The 22,846-nt window shown below is 45.0% G+C and overlaps 1 protein-coding gene across 22 annotated transcripts in view; it reads right to left on the minus strand.

Moving 5' to 3' along the window:
- LOC106579570 (regulating synaptic membrane exocytosis protein 2) overlaps positions 1–22,846 on the minus strand; it is a 225,281-nt gene that overhangs the window by 139,140 nt on the left and 63,295 nt on the right. For 3 of the 22 annotated variants that reach the window (XM_045702008.1, XM_045702050.1, XM_045702006.1), the window contains exon 1: positions 17,420–18,371. The exons of 14 other annotated variants lie outside the window; for them this stretch is intronic. In XM_045702008.1, the coding sequence (XP_045557964.1) occupies positions 17,420–17,541 (122 nt within the window). In that variant the 5' untranslated portion in view covers positions 17,542–18,371. Of the gene's footprint in view, positions 1–17,419; positions 18,373–22,846 lie in introns of those variants that run through there. 5 more of the 22 variants (XM_045702020.1, XM_045702019.1, XM_045702013.1 and 2 more) reach the window with 2 other exon arrangements.

The raw sequence follows: 22,846 nt of genomic DNA on the forward strand, positions 1-22,846 counted from the left end.
TGACTCATCTTCTTATACACTCACCAATGGCAGCTCAGCAAGAACCAAGGTCCCTCACTTCCAACAAAGCACCCAGGCAACAGTCACACACAACACAGCATTCACACCCTGTTTAGCAACGCACAGTTAACGTACAGCTTGAAGGTTCCATAAATAAATCATCTGTTTCTTTATTTACCAGGTCCTCTAGTGCCCTTTGAAGAGCACACTCAGAATACCACTACTGAAAATAAAGGAATAAAATGTCACCACTGAATCTAGTCCATATTCCAGTGGAGAACAGGCAGTCCAGGAGAACCAACAACTATGAGAACCAGGAAAATCAACTAGTATGAGAACCAGGAGAACCAGCTAGTATGAGAACCAGGAGAATCAACTAGTATGAGAACCAGCCGAATCAATTGGTAAGAGAACCAGGAGAACCAACTAGTTAGAGAACCAGCTGAATCAATTGGTAAGAGAACCAGGAGAACCAACTAGTATGAGCACCAGGAGAATCAACTAGTATGAGAACCAGCTGAATCAATTGGTAAGAGAACCAGGAGAACAAACTAGTATGAGAACCAGCTGAATCAATTGGTATAATAACCAAGAGAACCAGCTCGTATGAGAACCAGCCGAATCAATTTGAAAGAGAACCAGGAGAACCAACTAGTAAGAGAACCAGGAGAACCAACTAGTATGAGAACCAGGAGAACCAGCTAGTATGAGAACCAGCCGAATCAATTTGAAAGAGAACCAGGAGAACCAACTTGTAAGAGAACCAGGAGAACCAACTAGTATGAGACCCAGGAGAACCAGCTAGTATGAGAACCAGCTGAATCAATTTGAAAGAGAACCAGGAGAACCAACTAGTTAGAGAACCAGGAGAACCAACTAGTATGAGAACCAGGAGAACCAGCTAGTATGAGAACCAGCTGAATCAATTTGAAAGAGAACCAGGAGAACCAACTAGTTAGAGAACCAGGAGAACCAACTAGTATGAGAACCAGGAGAACCAGCTAGTATGAGAACCAGCTGAATCAATTTGAAAGAGAACCAGGAGAACCAACTAGTATGAGAACCAGGAGAATCAACTAGTATGAGAACCAGCTGAATCAATTGGTAAGAGAACCAGGAGAACCAACTAGTTAGAGAACCAGCTGAATCAATTGGTAAGAGAACCAGGAGAACCAACTAGTATGAGAACCAGGAGAATCAACTAGTATGAGAACCAGCTGAATCAATTGGTAAGAGAACCAGGAGAACAAACTAGTATGAGAACCAGCTGAATCAATTGGTATAAGAACCAAGAGAACCAGCTAGTATGAGAACCAGCCGAATCAATTTGAAAGAGAACCAGCCGAATCAATTTGAAAGAGAACCAGGAGAACCAACTAGTAAGAGAACCAGGAGAACCAACTAGTATGAGAACCAGGAGAACCAGCTAGTATGAGAACCAGCTGAATCAATTTGAAAGAGAACCAGGAGAACCAACTAGTAAGAGAACCAGGAGAACCAACTAGTATGAGAACCAGGAGAACCAGCTAGTATGAGAACCAGCCGAATCAATTTGAAAGAGAACCAGGAGAACCAACTAGTATGATAACCAGGAGAACCAACTAGTATGAGAACCAGGAGAACCAGCTAGTATGAGAACCAGCCGAATCTATTTGAAAGAGAACCAGGAGAACCATCTAGTAAGAGAACCAAAGAACCAACTAGTATGAGAACCAGGAGTACCAGCTAGTATGAGAACCAGCCGAATCTATTGGTAAGAGAACCAGGAGAACCAACTAGTATGAGAACCAGCTGAATCAATTGGTAAGAGAACCAGGAGAACAAACTAGTATGAGAACCAGCTGAATCAATTGGTATAAGAACCAAGAGAACCAGCTAGTATGAGAACCAGCCGAATCAATTTGAAAGAGAACCAGGAGAACCAACTAGTAAGAGAACCAGGAGAACCAACTAGTATGAGAACCAGGAGAACCAGCTAGTATGAGAACCAGCTGAATCAATTTGAAAGAGAACCAGGAGAACCAACTAGTTAGAGAACCAGGAGAACCAACTAGTATGAGAACCAGGAGAACCAGCTAGTATGAGAACCAGCTGAATCAATTTGAAAGAGAACCAGGAGAACCAACTAGTTAGAGAACCAGGAGAACCAACTAGTATGAGAACCAGGAGAACCAGCTAGTATGAGAACCAGCTGAATCAATTTGAAAGAGAACCAGGAGAACCAACTAGTATGAGAACCAGGAGAATCAACTAGTATGAGAACCAGCTGAATCAATTGGTAAGAGAACCAGGAGAACCAACTAGTTAGAGAACCAGCTGAATCAATTGGTAAGAGAACCAGGAGAACCAACTAGTATGAGAACCAGGAGAATCAACTAGTATGAGAACCAGCTGAATCAATTGGTAAGAGAACCAGGAGAACAAACTAGTATGAGAACCAGCTGAATCAATTGGTATAAGAACCAAGAGAACCAGCTAGTATGAGAACCAGCCGAATCAATTTGAAAGAGAACCAGGAGAACCAACTAGTAAGAGAACCAGGAGAACCAACTAGTATGAGAACCAGGAGAACCAGCTAGTATGAGAACCAGCTGAATCAATTTGAAAGAGAACCAGGAGAACCAACTAGTAAGAGAACCAGGAGAACCAACTAGTATGAGAACCAGGAGAACCAGCTAGTATGAGAACCAGCCGAATCAATTTGAAAGAGAACCAGGAGAACCAACTAGTACGATAACCAGGAGAACCAACTAGTATGAGAACCAGGAGAACCAGCTAGTATGAGAACCAGCCGAATCTATTTGAAAGAGAACCAGGAGAACCATCTAGTAAGAGAACCAAAGAACCAACTAGTATGAGAACCAGGAGTACCAGCTAGTATGAGAACCAGCCGAATCAATTTGAAAGAGAACCAGGAGAACCAACTAGTAAGAGAACCAGGAGAACCAACTAGTATGAGAACCAGGAGAACCAGCTAGTATGAGAACCAGCTGAATAAATTTGAAAGAGAACCAGGAGAATCAACTAGTATGAGAACCAGGAGAACCAACTAGTATGAGAACCAGGAGAATCAACTAGTATGAGAACCAGCCAAATCAATTGGTAAGAGAACCAGAAACAGCTAGTATAAGAACCAGAGGAATCAACTAGTTTGAGAACCAGGAAATCAACTAGTATTAGAACCAGGAAATCAACTAGTATTAGAACCAGGAGAATCAGGTAGTATGAGAACCAGGAGAATCAACTAGTATGAGAAACAGGAGAATCAGCCAGTATGAGAACCAGGAGAATCAACTAGTATTAGAACCAGGAGAATCAACTAGTATTAGAACCAGGAGAATCAGGCAGTATGAGAACCAGGAGAATCAACTAGTATTAGAACCAGGAGAATCAAGTAGTATTAGAACCAGGAGAATCAACTAGTATTAGAACCAGGAGAATCAACTAGTATTAGAACCAGGAGAATCAACTAGTATTAGAACCAGGAGAATCAGGTAGTATGAAAACCAGGAGAATCAACTAGTATGAAAACCAGGAGAATCAGGCAGTATGAGAACCAGGAGAATCAACTAGTATTAGAACCAGGAGAATCAAGTAGTATTAGAACCAGGAGAATCAACTAGTATTAGAACCAGGAGAATCAACTAGTATTAGAACCAGGAGAATCAACTAGTATTAGAACCAGGAGAATCAAGTAGTATTAGAACCAGGAGAATCAACTAGTATTAGAACCAGGAGAATCAGGCAGTATGAGAACCAGGAGAATCAAGTAGTATTAGAACCAGGAGAATCAACTAGTATGAGAACCAGGAGAATCAAGTAGTATTAGAACCAGGAGAATCAACTAGTATTAGAACCAGGAGAATCAACTAGTATTAGAACCAGGAGAATCAACTAGTATTAGAACCAGGAGAATCAACTAGTATTAGAACCAGGAGAATCAGGTAGTATGAAAACCAGGAGAATCAACTAGTATGAAAACCAGGAGAATCAGGCAGTATGAGAACCAGGAGAATCAAGTAGTATTAGAACCAGGAGAATCAACTAGTATGAAAACCAGGAGAATCAGGCAGTATGAGAACCAGGAGAATCAAGTAGTATTAGAACCAGGAGAATCAACTAGTATGAGAACCAGGAGAATCAACTAGTATTAGAACCAGGAGAACCAGCTAGAATAAGAAGCAGCCCTACAAGGTGATTGGTGACTATCTAGTGCTGTGTAGTCAGTAGAGATTAAAACACACTAATGCTTCAATGGATTTTTCCAACTTTGGAAAATCATGAACTAAAATAAGGAAATTGGTCCCGATTGGTTTGGTTTGTCAGGATAAAGTATAGGGCCAGTTACCTCCAAGCTGCCTCACACTTACCTCATTACCATGAGATACACTACAGTATGTTACAAACCCTATCTCTCTGGCTGTGGGACAGGAACCTTCTAGAAACTTGTGATCTGATGAGCCCTCTAGAACCGTATGAGATCTGATATATGAGCCTTCTAGAACCTTCTAGAACATAAGCTCTTCAGTATGGCAAAGACCTTTAGTAAGCAAACCACACTCATGTAGGTGCCCATATTCTGAAGGAGACTGTGTGAGTAGTAACTGGCAACTCATATTGAGGAAAAATACACAGCAATTATGCAACAAAGCAAAAACATATGAGGAAAACATGAAGGAGCCCATTTCATTTCAGCGTTTTCAATTTAAATGTAGCCTTGTTCCACATCGGTAAGCACTGGATATTGCCTCTACCCTCTGCCTCAGGCACAGTTCAAGATAACCACTACAGCATCTATTCTTAACAGCCATCAATTATAAAAAAATGTATTCTAGTAAGAGTGACTGGGGTGTGTGTGTGTTCCATGCTTTTCCAAAGGTGTATTGGAGGACAGTGTATTGTCCGGTCCTCCACTTGCCAGTTCAGACTACACTTCTTTTCAGATTTTAGAGACTCTTTCATCAACAAGGCATGGTCAAGTATCTCTCCAAAAGCTGTTTCTTCCTGTCACACTGTAGACATTACCATGATCTGACTGTATATTGCATGTCACAAATACAGAGGTAGTTGTATAGCGCTGGAAGCCAATGAAAGGAAGGTTAAGTGTGTGTCCCAAATGGCACTAAACTCCCTATATAGGGCACTACTTTTGACCAGAACCCTATGGGCCCTGGAGGGGTGGGGCTGCCATTCAGGAGAGGGAGAGTGAAGGTGGGGAGTTCCATCCACAGATATCCTATAAATCACTTCTGAATGTAAGTGTGGTATATTATATGTGAGTTTTACATGTTATTCTGTGTGTAGTTCCAGCCCTGTCACAGCTCCAGTGGTGGGTGGCTGGGCTGCTGTGGAAGTTTCTCCTGGAAGGCCACCAAGATGGCCCCTGCTGTATGGCCCCAGGGCAGACAGCCATGCATGCATAAGGCCCATCCTGACCCTCACACTCACTCTGTCTGTCTGTCTGAGAGATGGTAGCTCCCACATGCTACAGATGGATATCACTCGTGGAAACATCGAACAACCTCAGCTGAGTACATATTTCGCCCGGTGCCAGAAAGCAAACAAATACACTGTTATGGCAGAGGCTGGGGCTGAGACATGTATTTGTCAAGTCCTTGTCTGTGGGCCTACATCTACTGCAGCAATGACTTGGGTTCCTCATGAGATCCAACTGCTATAATCTAATAAAGGTGAGGGACCTCCAGTCCACATTGACTCCTGTGTCCAGCAGTCCATAAGCCTGTTCCCAGCACTGTTTGTGCTGTCTTGCCAAATCCTATGACAATGACTATAGTAGTTGGCAAAACAGCATAAACTGATCTGGGAACAGGCCAGCAGTCCACTGCCTGAATCAGTGAATCCTCCCTGCCTTTCCAAAGGCCTTCCTGTGTCCCACACTACAGAGTACATGGCAATGACCTGTACAGGACATGTTAATGGTAATTGTTTGGGACGGGGCCTCTGATACATCTGATCTTAAAAGCCCTGGAAGAGAGAGGCTGGAGTTTGGAAATCGTTTCATCTTTGACAACAGTTATCTTCAAATTCCAAAACGCCCTTGAAATCTAGTTCCGCTATGGTCTAGTGGAGTGGTCCAGTGGAGTGGTCTAGTGGAGTGGTCTAGTGGAGTGGTCCAGTGGAGTGGTCTAGTGGAGTGGTCTAGTGGAGTGGTCCAGTGGAGTGGTCCAGTGGAGTGGTCTAGTGGAGTGGTCTAGTGGAGTGGTCCAGTGGAGTGGTGCAGTGGAGTGGTCCAGTGGAGTGGTCCAGTGGAGTGGTCCAGTGGAGTGGTCTAGTGGAGTGGTCCAGTGGAGTGGTCCAGTGGAGTGGTCCAGTGGAGTGGTCCAGTGGAGTGGTCCAGTGGAGTGGTCTAGTGGAGTGGTCCAGTGGAGTGGTCCAGTGGAGTGGTCTAGTGGAGTGGTCCAGTGGAGTGGTCTAGTGGAGTGGTCCAGTGGAGTGGTCCAGTGGAGTGGTCCAGTGGAGTGGTCCAGTGGAGTGGTCTAGTGGAGTGGTCTAGTGGAGTGGTCCAGTGGAGTGGTCCAGTGGAGTGGTCCAGTGGAGTGGTCCAGTGGAGTGGTCCAGTGGAGTGGTCCAGTGGAGTGGTCTAGTGGAGTGGTCCAGTGGAGTGGTCTAGTGGAGTGGTCTAGTGGAGTGGTCCAGTGGAGTGGTCCAGTGGAGTGGTCTAGTGGAGTGGTCCAGTGGAGTGGTCCAGTGGAGTGGTCCAGTGGAAGTAAGTTGAGTGTACAGTAGGTGACAAGAAGATTCTTGTTTTTTTTTTACTGACAAACTGTGCAGAGAACTTCCCCATAAAGCAGAGAGGGGGGGTGAATAAAAGGGGAGCTTGCCTGCATGGTAAAAAAATCATCATCATCTTCAAAGTCTGCTTCCTTCCTTCCTCTCTCACCACCACCACCGGAGATCAAATCATCTGCTATCCTAAAACCTAATGAACTAGTTAACACACTGAATTAAATTCATATTATATGCAGCTTCATTAATGCTGGGCAGGCAGCAGTCTCCAGAAATAACAGAGAGGGGAGGGGAGGGGAGGGGGTGTTGCTCCCTCCATGTTTACTCAGCATAAACCTGCCAGGAAGAGGATCTTTTGATTACATCTCAGCAGCCCCCCTCACCCTCTTCCCTCTCCTCCGACACCCAGGCACTTTGTATCCTCTCATAGACCAGTTCATTCGCAGCACAAATGGAGAATGGAGTCTTAATGTACACGTGCGGAGGAGACAGAGACTGAGACAGAGAACCTACCACTGTCACGACTTCCACCGAAGTCGGTACCTCTTCTTGTTCGGCGGCATTCATCGGTCGACGTCACCGGCCTTCTAGCCATCGCCGATCCACTTTTCATTTTCCATTTGTTTTGTCTTTGTTTTACACACCTGGTTTCAATTCCCCAATTACATGTTCCTTATTTAACCCTCTGTTTTCCCCATGGTTTTTGTGAGTGATTGTTTTATTGTAAGTTCGGTCCGATGTTTGTGGGCTTGGTATTACTTCATGTATTTGGACATTTTGAGTAAAGTTCATTGTGTTACTCATCTCTGCTGTCCTGCGCCTGAATCCTCTGCACCAGCTACACCCAGAACCTTACAATCACAGTGCATCATAGTGCAATGATTGCAAAATATGGCAATAATTAGTCTCATTGAGCCTCCAAATCAATATTGTAGAAGAGGATTGGAGTGGGGCTAGGATTTTTATTTTACCAGGGAAGATATATTAAGACCTAGGTCTCTTTTTCAAATGTGCCCTGCACAATACAACATAACTATACACAAAATATACACTAAAATACAAAAACACAGTCATGGGAAGCATGTGTAAAACATCACAAATCACCCAGAAAAACAGTTACATTCCTCCACAAATAAGTCCCCATTCAGTACTCTAACGTGCCCAAATGTCACCAGAACATTAAGGTGAAATGTATTTAGAATGTTCCAGCAATACGGTGCTTTAAAACTAAAAGCAGATGTAGCTCACTGGATGGAGATGTTTAGATGAAGATTTCTTGATTGTTTCTTTATCACGTTGGTTCTCATGTATTTCTGGGTAATTGTAACGCCCTGGCCATAGAGAGGGGTTTTTTGTTCTTTATTTTGGTTAGGCCAGGGTGTTACATTGGGTGGGCGTTCTATGTTCTGTTTCTATGTGTTTGTATTTCTTTGTTTTGGGCCGTGTGTGGCTCCCAATCAGGCACAGCTGAAGTTCGTTGTTGTTGATTGGGAGTCACACATAAGTGCATGTTTTTCCGTTGGGGTTTTGTGGGTAATTGTTTCTGTTCGTGTTACTGTGTTAAACGTGACAGGACTGTTTTGGTTGTCTGTTTATTGTTTTGTATTGTATAGTGTTCTTGCCGTAATTAAATATATGACGAACACTAACTCCGCTGCATTTTGGTCTTCTTCCGACGACAGCCCTTACAGTAATTTAATAAATCTGAGCATGAAATGCAAATGAAATTGGGTCAAAGCCAGAGAATTGTGGGTATTCATCAGCCAACCAAAAATATGATATTGCGCCATTAGGTCCATTGTGAATTTATTCAGTGATTTTAAAAAGGGAGCAGTGTTTCGTGTAACACACACACACACACACACATACAGCCACACACACAGCCACACACACACACAGCCACACACACACACACACACACACACACACACACACACACACACACACACACACACACACACACACACACACACACACACACACACACACACACACACACACACACACACAAAGTGTATTTCATGTGAGCTAGCAAGGCTTGATGTGGTGATAATGTTCCACTTGGTAGGGGCTAATGTGTGTCAGATATGTCATCAGTGTGTGTATGTGTGTGTGTGTGTGGCTGTATGTGTGTGTTTGCAGGCGTGAGTGTGCGATAATTACGTTTGAAAAAATATGTAGTTAGAACAAAATTATTATTATTACATTTACATTTAAGTCATTTAGCAGATTATTATTATAATTCGGTAGGTGCTTATATATGTTGTCCTGTTTCATTATTTCATTTTTTTTGTTGCATATCCTACTCCCCTGAGACAAGGTGTTAAGTGCCTTGCTCAAGGACACATCGGCAGATTTTTCACCTTGTCGACTCTGGGATTCAAATTAGCGACCTCTCGGTTAATAGCCCAACGTTCTAACCGCTAGGCTACCAGCCACCCTATATTAACTACATATATCATAAATGCCTTATGACATTGACAATCAACCTCACGTCAACACATGGTAGTACTGTAAGTACACCACATCCATACACGCAGTGTTAGCAATTTCTCTCTCTATTGAGGAAAAAGAACAGGATGAAATCAGGCATCTGGTTCACACCTGAAAGAGAAGCTTTTCAAAGAAGAAACGCCCCTTTGGGATGGGCTTCGAATTCACGCAACACACACACAACTTAGAGATGCCCCTCTCATACACACACACAAATGCACACACCACTTTGAATGGCACTCAGCCACCCTCTTTTCATGACAGTCCCATCAGCCGGATGAGACAGAGTTTGGGACCTCAGGCAGTGGAGGAGATGGATGTTCATACAGTACACATCCACTAAAGAAGGTCTGAAAAGCCCCCATGCTGGGCTTCACTGAAACGTTACTATTCCTGGCCATAATAAAGCTGATGCACGCACACACGCACACGCACACACACACACACACACACACACACACACACACACACACACACGGTCCTTTTGAGAGAATCAGTGTCACTGTGTGAGCATGAAAGAGCCCAGATGTCCCTGTCACATTTGGAGACTGTCCTCTATCTCTTGTTGTGCTCCCTGTTCGCTCCACGACGCCTCTGTGTGCTTCGCTTTCCTCGAGGACAATGGCCGTTTCTAGGTGTAGCAGCACTATAGGTATTTTTGTTTGTGTTGTGTGCGTTCCTGACATGATGACATCATATGTACCCTACCCGAGCACTGCTATCCTACAAATGGCAATTTAACCTGTTGTTGCTTTAAAACCCTTGTTGTTGTGCCTATGGGAGTCTCTCCACCTCTCTCTCTCTCTCTCTCTCTCTCTCTCTCCACCTCTCTCTCCATCTACAGTGCATTCAGAAAGTATTCAGACCCCTTCCCTTTTCCTACATTTTGTTACGTTACAGCCTTATTCTAAAATTGATTAAATAAAAACATCCTCATCAATCTACACACAATACCCCATCATAACAAAGTGAAAACAGGTTTTTAGAAATGTTTGCTAATTTATTCAAAATAAAAAACAGAAATACCTTATTTACATAAGTATTCAGACCACTTGCTATAAGACTCAAAATTGAGCTCAGGTGCATCCTGCTTCAATTGATCATCCTTGAGGTGTTTCTACAACTTGGAGTCCACCTGTGGTAAATTCAATTGATTGGACATTTGGAGGCTCACACACCTGTCTATATAAATTCCCACAGTTGACAGTACATGTCAGAGCAAAAACCAAGCCATGAGGTCGAAGGAACTGTCCGTAGAGCTCAGAGACAGGCTTGTGTCGAGGCACAGATCTGGGGTACCAAAAAATGTCTGCAGCATTGAAGGTCCCCAAGAACACAGTGGCCTCCATCATTCTGAAATGGAAGAAGTTTGGAACCACCAAGACCCTTCCTAGAGCTGGCCGCCCGGCCAAACTGAGCAATAGGGGGAGAAGGGCCTTGGTCAGAGAGGTGACCAACAACCCAATGGTCACTCTGACAGAGCTCCAGAGTTCCTCTCTGAAGATGGGAGAACCTTCCAGAAGGACAACCATCTCTGCAGCCCTCCACCAATCTGGCTTTTATGGTAGAGTGGCCAGATGAAAGCCACTCCTCAGTGAAAGGCACATGACAGCCCGCTTGGAGTTTGCCAAAAGGCACCTAGAGAACACTCAGAACATTAAAAACAAGATTCCCTTGTCTGATAAAACCAAGATTGAACTCTGGCCTGAATGCCAAGCGTCACGTCTGTAGGAAACCTGGCACCATTACTACGGTGAAGCATGGTGGTGGCAGCATCATGCTGTGGGGATGTTTTTCAGCGGAAGGGACTGGGAGACTAGTCAGGATAAAGGGAAAGATGAATGGAGCAAAGATCCTTGATGAAAACCTGCTCCAGAGTGCTCTGGACCTCAAACTGGGGCGAAGGTTCATCTTCCAACAGGACAACAACCCTAATCACACAGCCAAGACAACGCAGGAGTGACTTTCGGGACAAGTCTCTGAATTTCCTTGAGTGGCCCAGCCAGGGTCTGGGCTGGAACCCTGAACCTTTTTCTCTGAAAATAGCTGTGCAGCGACACTCCCCATCCAACCTGACAGAGCTTGAGAGGATATCGCAGAGAATAATGGGAGAAACTCCCCAAATACAGGTGTGCCAAGCATGTAGCGTCAATCCCAAGAAGACTCGAGGGTGTAATTGCTACCAAAGGTGCTTCAACAAAGCACTGAGTAAAGGGTCTGAATACTTATGTAAATGTCATATTTCTGGGGGGGAAAAAACAATTGAATCAATTATAGAATACGGCTGTAACGTAACAAAATGTGGAAAAAGTCAAGGGGTCTGAATACTTTCCGAATGCACTGTACCTCTCTCTCTCTCAGCAGTAGCAACCAGCAACAAGCCTTGAGCCTGGGACATTAGCCTGATGCTAATCTAGCCACTGAGCCAACCACCACTCCAGCCATCTTCCTCCCTCAAGCCTCAGAACCCTGATGCTAAGATAGACCTATCTGTGAGAGGAGAGCATATGGATTCTCACTCTGGTCTCTAGTATGCTTACACCCTATTTCCTATACTGTATTAGTTCACTACTTTTGGATAGGGCCCTTATACGTAGTGCATTATGTAGGGAATAGGGTACAAAGGAAACTTGCTGATCACAAAGTCTCACAAGCTGCAGCCTGTCTATCTCTTTTCTATCTTTGTCACTGTGATGACTGATGCCTGTGTATCTCAGCCTCCTCCGCTCCTCTCTTATCTTCTGCCTCCTCACCTACTCTTCTTATTTTATATTCTGCCTTTTCATCCTCCTCTTCTTATCTTCCTCCTCCTCATCCTCATTATGTCAACCTCTCTAGACTCAACCCCAATCCCCTGATCCACACACTGTGTATTCCCCTCCATCCACCCACCCACCACTTCACTCCACTAACCTCCTGCTAGAAGAAGCAGAAGAAGAGAGAGAGACAGTGAGAGAGAGAGACAGAGAGAGAGAGAGTGAGAGAGAGAGTGTGAGTGAGTGAGTGAGTGAGTGAGTGAGTGAGTGAGTGAGTGAGTGAGTGAGTGAGTGAGTGAGTGAGTGAGTGAGTGAGTGAGTGAGTGAGTGAGTGAGAGAGAGAGAGAGAGAGAGAGAGAGAGAGAGAGAGACAGAGTGAGAGTGAGAGCGAGAGAGAGAGAGAGAGAGAGAGAGTGAGAGCGTGAGAGAAAGAGAGACAGAGTGAGAGTGAGAGCGAGAGCGAGAGAGAGAGAAAGAGAGAGAGACCGTGAGAGAGAGAGAGAGAGAGAGAGAGAGAGAGTGAGAGCGAGAGAGAGAGAGAGAGAGAGAGTGAGAGCGAGAGAGAGAGAGAGAGAGTGAGAGCGAGAGAGAGAGAGACAGAGTGAGAGTGAGAGCGAGAGAGAGAGAGACAGAGTGAGAGTGAGAGCGAGAGAGGGGAGGGCTTCCCTGGTTCCAGACCAGACCACACTAACACCAGGATTAACAATAGGGGACACCTCATCCCCTCTATTGATTAGTACTGAGCGATTACCCGACATTTCGGTTATTTTGGGGTTTTAAACAACTAATTGACCAACATTGGTTCAATTATTTGAATTCCATTTCATTTGTTTTTTTCCATGCCCTCAATGCGCACATTACACAGTTTCTGAGATAAATCAGATCAACCCCGAACTGTGCGATGTAGTAGGGAGTTGTAGTTTCCAACAAGCCAATATTCTACATAGTTTAGTGCAGAAAACCTGGTAATTAACTACAATGACCATAATCGTACCTACGTGTCAAGTATGTTTCTTTTACGCCTGCTACCTAAAAGAAAGAAGAATGCGCGATCGAGAGGGATAGAGCAGCTGCTTGGTGAGGTATCTCTACCTGAAAATACATGATCTTAGTGATTGATAGTTGGTATTCAGCAGTCATAAAAGTATGCTTTATTTACTTTGAAGAACTACTAAAATAGTGATTTTGGCAGACAGCATAGGCAGCAGCTCTATAGAGATGAGATGATGACTTGGAATGAAATAATAAAGTTATCAAATAAAACAAATGTAATATACACAACAACTGAAATATTTTATTAAAGTATGGTAAATGTGAATAAATTATGGTTAATAAGTGATAAGCAGTAATGGGCAGTGACTACCATCATGGGACTTTCTTAAATTGTTTTATTCTGTGTTTTTACAGCATTCAACCCTCATAATGCATAGTGTACAGTCGTGGCCAAAAGTTTTGAGAATGACACAAATATTAATTTCCACAAAGTTTGCTGCTTCAGTGTCTTCAGATATTTTTGTCAGATGTTACGAATGCTGAAGTATAATTACAAGCATTTCATAAGTGTCAAAGGCTTTTATTGACAATTACATGAAGTTGATGCAAAGAGTCAATATTTGCAGTGTTGCCCCTTCTTTTTCAAGACCTCTGCAATCCGCCCTGGCATGCTGTCAATTAACTTCTGGGCCACATCCTGACTGATGGCAGCCCATTCTTGCATAATCAATGCTTGGAGTTTGTCAGAATTTGTGGGTTGTTGTTTGTCCACCCGCCTCTTGAGGATTGACCACAAGTTCTCAATGGGATTAAGGTCTGGGGAGTTTCCTGGCCATGGACCCAAAATATCGATGTTTTGTTCCCCGAGCCACTTAGTTATGACTTTTGCCTTATGGCAAGGTGCTCCATCATGCTGGAAAAGGCATTGTTCGTCACCAAACTGTTCCTGGATGGTTGGGAGAAGTTGCTCTCGGAGGATGTGTTGGTACCATTCTTTATTCATGGCTGTGTTCTTAGGCAAAACTGTGAGTGAGCCCACTCCCTTGGCTGAGAAGCAACCCCACACATGAATGGTCTCAGGATGCTTTACTGTTGGCGTGACACAGGACTGATGGTAGCGTTCACCTTGTCTTCTCCGGACAAGCTTTTTTCCGGATGCCCCAAACAATCAGAAAGGGGATTCATCAGAGAAAATGACTTTACCCCAGTCCTCAGCAGTCCAATCCCTGTACCTTTTGCAGAATATTAGTCTGTCTCTGATGTTTTTTCTGGAGAGAAGTGGCTTCTTTGCTGCCCTTCTTGATACCATCCTCCAAAAGTCTTCGCCTCACTGTGCGTGCAGATGCACTCACACCTGCCTGCTGCCATTCCTGAGCAAGCTCTGTACTGGTGGTGCCCCGATCCCGCAGCTGAATCAACTTTAGGAGACGGTCCTGGCGCTTGCTGGACTTTCTTGGCTGCCCTGAAGCCTTCTTCACAACAATTGAACCGCTCTCCTTGAAGTTCTTGATGATCCGATAAATGGTTGATTTAGGTGCAATCTTACTGGCAGCAATATCCTTGCCTGTGAAGCCCTTTTTGTGCAAATCAATGATGACGGCACGTGTTTCCTTGCAGGTAACCATGATTGACAAAGGAAGAACAATGATTCCAAGCACCACCCTCCTTTTGAAGCTTCCAGTCTGTTATTCGAACTCAATCAGCATGACAGAGTGATCTCCAGCCTTGTCCTCGTCAACACTCACACCTGTGTTAACGAGAGAATCGCTGACATGATGTCAACTGGTCCTTTTGTGGCAGGGCTGAAATGCAGTGGAAATGTTTTTGGGGGATTCAGTTCATTTGCATGGCAAAGAGGGACTTTGCAATTAATTGCAATTCATCTGATCACTCTTCATAACATTCTGGAGTATATGCAAATTGCATTCATACAAACTGAGACAGCAGACTTTGTGAAAATTAATATTTGTGTCATTCTCAACTTTTGGCCACTGTATTTAATGTTTTTAAAAATGACTGAAAACCGTGATATTTAAAAAAAACAGCTGACCTCAAAAAGCACTAGGAGCTACTATTGATCAAACATAATTACCATGGCACCCCCATAACTGGTGGAAAGGAGGGAGAAAGTAAAATGATGATTGAGGTCGATGACTAACTGAGTGACTGAGAGCACAGTGAAGAGCAGGCCATGCTGACTAGACTGTGTAGTTCTGACACGGTCCATGGCTTCATGTGATCAGACACATGACAATAAACTGATAATAAACAAACTGGTAGTGTGGGGGGGGGGTTGTATTGAATCAACTTATTCAATTCCAATAATGCTGCACAACCTCTATTATGCAGTGATCAGGCTTGACATCAGCTGCATGTGTTGCTTTTGGTCGGAGGCAAGCGTTTCCTGGAATCTGTCAAGCCAATGGGTTGATACAGCCCACAGCAGAGAGGAGGAGAGGAGCGACCCCACACCACGCCATGGCGCAGAAGCATTCATTCAGGACTTCTAACAACAGATTGTGGACCCCATTAGAACCTCTACTGACATACACATGCATAACACATAGAGATGGATCTCAATGCAGAACCCATTAGTGAGCCAGCAGACAGCATGTAGAGAGCCAGCAGACAGCATGTAGAGACAGAGAGAGAGAGAGAGAGCGAGAGAGAGAGAGAGAGAGAGAGTCTGCTGTGACTGGTCAGTGGTTGTCATCAGTACCCTGCAGTCAGTCCCACTACAGTAGTCTCTCAAAATGCAATGTAATGATGTTGAATCAATGTTGTAAACTGATTGGATTTGCCTAAATCCAATGACATGGTGAAATGTTTTGTTTATTTCCCGTTGAATTCACATTAGTTGACAACTCAACAAAATGTCAATTAAAACTTGACGTTGAATTGATGTCTGTGCCTAATGGGTTACTAGAAATCACTGGACAAATTCTACACCGTGAATCATAAGGTAGACAATGGCCCTCGTTCAATCTCTGAGATCCTCTGGGTGCTGATCTAGAATGAGTTTTGCCTTTTAGATCATATGGAATGAGATTATATGGACAGCGGGGACCAGCACTCCTTCTCTGAGACTCTTTATGAATATGGGCATTGAGGAACAGTGACAGTCTCTTGATCTTGTATCAAGTGGTCATGATTTAGTTGGTCCTTCAATATACAGTACAGTATGCTGACAGGGCAATGCCTGTCCTCCAGTCTTTCCTGTCTCTCCACTGATGTGTCTGGATCGATATGGGTTAGTTAGGCTACCATCGTATCCTCATATCCTCCTTATAGGCTTAAAGGGATACTTCGGGATTTTGGCAATGAGGCCCCTTATCATAATGGTATCCACGTGTTCATCTGACTCTGGGGAAGTAGATAAAGGGCCTCATTGCCAAAATCCTGAAGCATCCCTTTAAATAGTATCAAATGTAAATCGGTAAAACGTGATGATGACGATGATGATAATAGGCTAGTGTAGGAACACATATAGGCAGCTGTCTGTGTAAACCACACCTCTGTGGCTGAGTGAGAGTGGTGCTGTTGGGTATATGTAATGTGAGTGGGCAGAGAGCTAGCGAGGCCACATTGTGAATTATTTCTGAGGGAGAGATAAGAAAAAAGAACATGAGGGAAAGACCCACAATCCCTAGAGACATGTGATGCATGTTGTATCTATAGGCTTGTTTCTGGGCTACAAAATGCCTGCTGCGCTTTCTCTTTCCCTAGACTACATCCCATTCTCTGCTGTACATCACACACACATTTTATTACATTTACAGTAATTCCTCCATATTGCATAAGTGTGTAGTGGTTGGGCAGTTTTTATGATCAATTTCCAAGATTATTTAGCAAAAAATAGTATGTATGATATGTAAATTACATGAATTATCTTCAGTGTTTAGCAAGAATCACAGTTACTGTAGGATAATACAAAAATGCTGACATGGCCATGGGAAAGAATCCAGTATTGGTGTGGGTTAGGAATGGAGGTAATTACCATAGCATAGCGTATGAAAAAGAGGGTCACAAATGACTCCAATGATTCGAGGCTGGAGCAATATTACGACATACCGTAATGTTATCCGCGCAAGCAGGCACAGCAGCCTATGACGACAGCACACACATGCGGCAGCAGCGGTACACCGAGACAGAAACACACACACATCTCGGCATTATCACATTTTAGCCGTATTGTTTCACGACCGTTCCATCCAACACACCCCTCTCTCTCTCTCTCTCTCTCTCTCTCTCTCTCTGTGAGGAGGAATATCAACTGCAACTCCCCGGAAGGAAGGAAGGAAGGCGACGTCTTCGCATAGCCTGCTGCGGATGGATCAATAAGCGAAACCCCCTCTCTTCGAATGGTCCTTTGACATACCAACGGGGGAAGCCCATCATAAATCATACATTCTTACAAAGAAATCACTCACCCGATGTTGCTCAACGCCTGCTCGAATAGCTCCGTCTGCAGAATGTTCTGAGGCGGCGTAAAAGCCTCATTAAAATGGGATAGAACGGAGCTACAAAATTGACGCAATGTATCAAACTGCATTTTCCTCCCTTTTCCTTCGTGTCTTTTATCCTCAGTATGGCCCTTTTCCTCAAACACAATACATCCACCTGCGCTGCCTCGCTCTCCGTCCGGACCCGCGTCTGTCTATCTCCAGGGACGCATTAAACGCGAAGACGCCAATCAAGTTCCATATTTCTCCTGATCTTGGTAGAAAGAGTCCTTAAATGAAAAGCAGTCGAGGCTGGAATGTACAGTCATAATGCTCCGAACTTAACCCGACAAAATATAGCGGGCTGTAGCAGGATCTCTTTGCAGTGGAGGTGAGGTAAAAAAGCAGCAGCGAGGCATCTTCCAGCAAAGCAAGCTTCACTTACCGGTGCATCGGGGGCAGCCTCATACTCAACTCATCTTTCTCTCTGCCTATTAGAGCACGCATACAACTACACACACAACACACAAGCATTCGTTCACGCACACGCTTGCTGTATCCTTCTCTGTCTCATACTCTGGACCGCGCACGCAGATACAATACATGGGCGCGCAGAGATGCTGTCGTCAGTGCTTTTGCCATATATGACTGCCAACCATCAGCTCTCATAAGTAATAAGGGAGGAGGACAAGGCATTCTACTTCCTCTGGGAGAGGGGAGGGGAGAGGGGGAGAGAGTCTGAGAAAGGGAAGAGAAAGAAAAGGTGGACAAAGGGAATCCAATCAAATGGGCCTGACAGAGTTTACTCACAAATCAGACTGGATGATCCTCAGTGGGAGGACAGGGGAGGTTGTCTACTAACTCCAGCACGCTCATACGGGACTTACAGACATTAAGCAAAGGGCCATTTAACACAGAAGATAAGTGGCTAGACAGAAATGGCAGGTGTGAGTGAAGGCCAGCATGGATGGATGGATGCACAGCGTCTGTATACGAAAGTTATATTAAATTATAGAAACTGGGTGGTTCGAGCCCTGAATGCTGATTGGCTGACAGCCGTAGTATATCAGACCATGTACCACGGGTATGACAAAACATTTCTTTTTACTGCTCTAATTACATTGGTAACCAGTTATAATAGCAATAAGGCACCTCTGGGGTTTGTGGTATATTGTCAATATACCATGGCTAAGGGCTGTATCCAGGCACTCCGCATTGCGTTGTGCATATATACCACACCCCCTGGCCATATACCACACCCCCTCATGCCTTATTGCTTAAGAATTCTATTCTGTCCTAAAGATGCCTAGATGGGATTTGCACTTCTCTCTGATCAATGGTTTATATAACGATCAGCATAAACACTAAGCATACAGTTATTCTGTCATTTACACAGAGGTTCATTTGATGAATAAGAGGTGGATTTAATATAATATTAGGTTGCTTAAACCATAACCCCGAAAGCATCCAGATTTATTGGTGACTTGGTAAACAGGTTGAGGCACACCGTAATGCATCTCTGCAGGTACCTCCACTAGCTTGGGTGGGAAACACCCATCTCACTTCATGACACCAATGTAACAAGTAATGGGCTGGATTTAAACTCATGTTGGCTTGCTGTGTTTCTCTTGTCCTGCTAACTAATACAATACTAATGTGCTGAACTCGGTTGGGGCTGGGGGCTGAGGCTGGGGTATAGGGTTGGGGATGGGACTCAGCTGGGACTAGGGTTGAGGCTGAGCCAGGGTTGGGGCTAGGTGGGGCTAGGGTTGAGGCTGAGCCAGGGTTGGGGCTAGGTGGGACTAGGGTTGAGTCTGAGCCAGGGTTGGGGCTAGGTGGGGCTAGGGTTGAGGCTGAGCCAGGGTTGGGGCTAGGTGGGACTAGGGTTGAGGCTGAGCCAGGGTTGGGGCTAGGTGGGACTAGGGTTTAGGCTGAGCCAGGGTTGGGGCTAGGTGGGACTAGGGTTTAGGCTGAGCCAGGGTTGGGGCTAGGTGGGACTAGGGTTGAGGCTGAGCCAGGGTTGGGGCTAGGTGGGACTAGGGTTGAGGCTGAGCCAGGGTTGGGGCTAGGTGGGACTAGGGTTGAGGCTGAGCCAGGGTTGGGGCTAGGTGGGACTAGGGTTGAGGCTGAGCCAGGGTTGGGGCTGGGTGGATAAACATGGGAAACCTTGAGAAACACAAGTAGGTAATTATATTCTAATCCCAGCCTAATTATTGTTGTTTCATCAGTGTCTCCACACCCTGACGACCTTGTCGTCCTGGAGGTTGTGTATCTGTGTGTTCATTTCAATGACTCCTCCGAGACCAGGATAAATTAGACCCTTTCTCAAGTTATTTCACCTTATAAACAGGCTGTCATCTGGGTTTTTTCCCCTTTCTCTTTCAGTGGAATAGATTGAGTTCATTTACACGTTCTTTAGATTAATGAAAGTGTTTTTTGGTGATTATGCAGTGGGAGTTCTATTTTATACATCATCACCATTATCCCTTGAGTTCTCAGACAGGCCATTTCCGGTTTTGTGTCGCCACTGAACTCAGTGCTGCCAAAGCCAGAATCATTCACTGCTACCATTCCCCCTCTCAGCCATAAAGTCAATGAATATATAGAGAGAGAGAGCCTCCAAACAACACAGTGAGCTCTGAGCTACAGCCTGATCTAGCTGGTAATCAAATACAACCTCAGAATTAACTAGCTGTCTTTGTTGGCTGTGAGATGCTGTGTGTGTGTGTGTGTGTGTGTGGTGGTGGGGGGGGGGGTGACACAACTTTATTTAGCTGAATTCTGTTAAATAGTGAGAATGCTCATTGTTAAAATGCAGATTTCTTCATAGCAGCTAGTTAGTTCCGACACATTGATCCTTTAAAACCTTATAAGGTAAAACAGTTTCAATACATTATACTCTGCTAGACAGGTCCCAGAGTCCTACTCCGATATCTGTTTGAATATGTCCTAAATGGCACCCTATTCCCGTTATACTGCACCATTTTTCACCAGAAGCAGAAAACCATCACATTTCTTCATGTTTGTGACCAACAGTCATTTGAAACTGCCAAGTGAGCAGAATATTGTCAAAGTTGTTCTCTCTCTCCTAAAGTAATCGTTCCCTTACTGTGTGTCTGGGAGTAAAAAGAGCCCAACACAAGGTCGTAATAGGAGGGAGGGGACACAGGCTTAATGAGTTGTGTCTCTAACCCCACAGTGGCTACAGTACGGTAAAGGCTTGTTTGTCCCAGTGCTAGACTAGGGGGGACGCGGCCCATCAGGTACACCTTTACAAGGTCGACAGAGGAACAGGCGCGGAGGAGGAATGGGGTCGAGTGAAACACACCTCCTGTGTGTGTGTGTGTGTGTGTGTGTGTGTGTGTGTGTGTGTGTGTGTGTGTGTGTGTGTGTGTGTGGCTGCATGTACAGTATGTGGTGTGTGGAAAGCCTCTCTGTGGAGTGAATCACCCACTGGGCCCACAGTGCACCGGACAACACGACATACGGCCCACAATCCCTCTCTTCCCATCAGGAAGCCTGTTCCAGTGGGCAGAGAGGAACAGAGATGAGCAGAGAGGAACAGGGAGAGGGAGGAGCATAGAGGAACAGGGAGGTGCAGAGATGAAGAGGGAGAAGCAGAGAGGAGAAGAGATGAGCATAGAGGAAGAGGGAGGTGCAGAGAGGAAGAGGGAGAAGCAGAGAGGAAGAGGGAGGTGCAGAGAGGAAGAGGGAGAAGCAGAGAGGAGAAGAGAGGAGCATAGAGGAAGAGGGAGGTGCAGAGAGGAAGAGGGAGAAGCAGAGAGGAGAAGAGAGGAGCATAGAGGAAGAGGGAGGTGCAGAGAGGAAGAGGGAGAAGCAGAGAGGAGGAAGGAGGAAAAGAGGAGGAGAGAGGAGCAGAGAGAGAGAGGAACAGAGAGGAGGAGGGAGGAGCAGAGAGGAAAAGAAAGGAGCAGAGAGGAGGGAGGAGCAGAGAGGAAAAAAGAGGAGCAGAGAGATGCAGAGAGGAGTAGGGAGGAGCAGAGAAGAACAGAGAGGAGCAAGACGAGCAGGTAGGAGCAGCGAGGAGCAGGGAGAAGCAGATAGGAGCAGAAAGGCAGAATTGCAGGATAGCAGAGAGAGTAGGAAGAGGACATCTGTTACTCCCAGGGCAGCTCACCATGACTGACCCCTGGGTTATGGAACGGTTGGAAATACCGTCCAGACCTGCCTGGGTTCAAACAGCATTCGTTTTCCTTCAAATACACTGAGCATTTGATTGAACCTGTCTAGAGTTCCAGATGGGCGGGGTTTTGCATGTTTGGGACTATTCTGTTGGTTTCTTTTGCACCAGTCAAGCTCGATCGAGCGCAAGTACAGTGGGGGAAAAAAGTATTTGATCCCCTGCTGATTTTGTACGTTTACCCAGTGACAAAGAAATGATCAGTCTATATAATTTTAATGGTAGGTTTATTTGAACAGTGAGAGACAGAATAACAACCAAAAAATCCAGAAAAACACATGTCAAAAATGTTATAAAATTATTTGCATTTTAATGAGGGAAATAATTATTTGACCCCTCTGCAAAACATGACTTAGTACTTGGTGGCAAAACCCTTGTTGGCAATCACAGAGGTCAGACGTTTCTTGTAGTTGGCCACCAGGTTTGCACACATCTCAGGAGGGATTTTGTCCCACTCCTCTTTGCAGATCTTCTCCAAGTCATTAAGGTTTCGAGGCTGACGTTTGACAACTCGAACCTTCAGCTCCCTCCACAGATTTTCTATGGGATTAAGGTCTGGAGACTGGCTAGGCCACTCCAGGACCTTAATGTGCTTCTTCTTGAGCCACTCCTTTGTTGCCTTGGCCGTGTGTTTTGGGTCATTGTCGTGCTGGAATACCCATCCACGACCCATTTTCAATGCCCTGGCTGAGGGAAGGAGGTTCTCACACAAGATTTGACGGTGCATGGCCCCGTCCTTTGATGTGGTGAAGTTGTCCTGTCCCCTTAGCAGAAAAACACCCCCAAAGCATAATGTTTCCACCTCCATGTTTGATGGTGGAGATGGTGTTCCTGGGGTCATAGGCAGCATTCCTCCTCCTCCAAACACGGCGATTTGAGTTGATGTCAAAGAGCTCCATTTTGGTCTCATCTGACCACAACACTTTCACCAGTTGTCCTCTGAGTCATTCAGATGTTCATTGGCAAACTTCAGAGGGGCATGTATATGTATTCTTGAGCAGGGGGACCTTGCGGGCGCTGCAGGATTTCAGTTCTTCACGGCGTAGTGTGTTACCAATTGTTTTCTTGGTGACTATGGTCCCAGCTGCCTTGAGATCATTGACAAGATCCTCCCGTGTAGTTCTGGGCTGATTCCTCACCGTTCTCATGATCATTGCAACTCCACAAGGTGAGATCTTGCATGGAGCCCCAGGCCGAGGGAGATTGACAGTTCT

This window comes from Salmo salar, chromosome ssa02 (assembly GCF_905237065.1).
Source record: "Salmo salar chromosome ssa02, Ssal_v3.1, whole genome shotgun sequence".
In the NCBI taxonomy this organism is placed as follows: domain Eukaryota; kingdom Metazoa; phylum Chordata; class Actinopteri; order Salmoniformes; family Salmonidae; genus Salmo; species Salmo salar.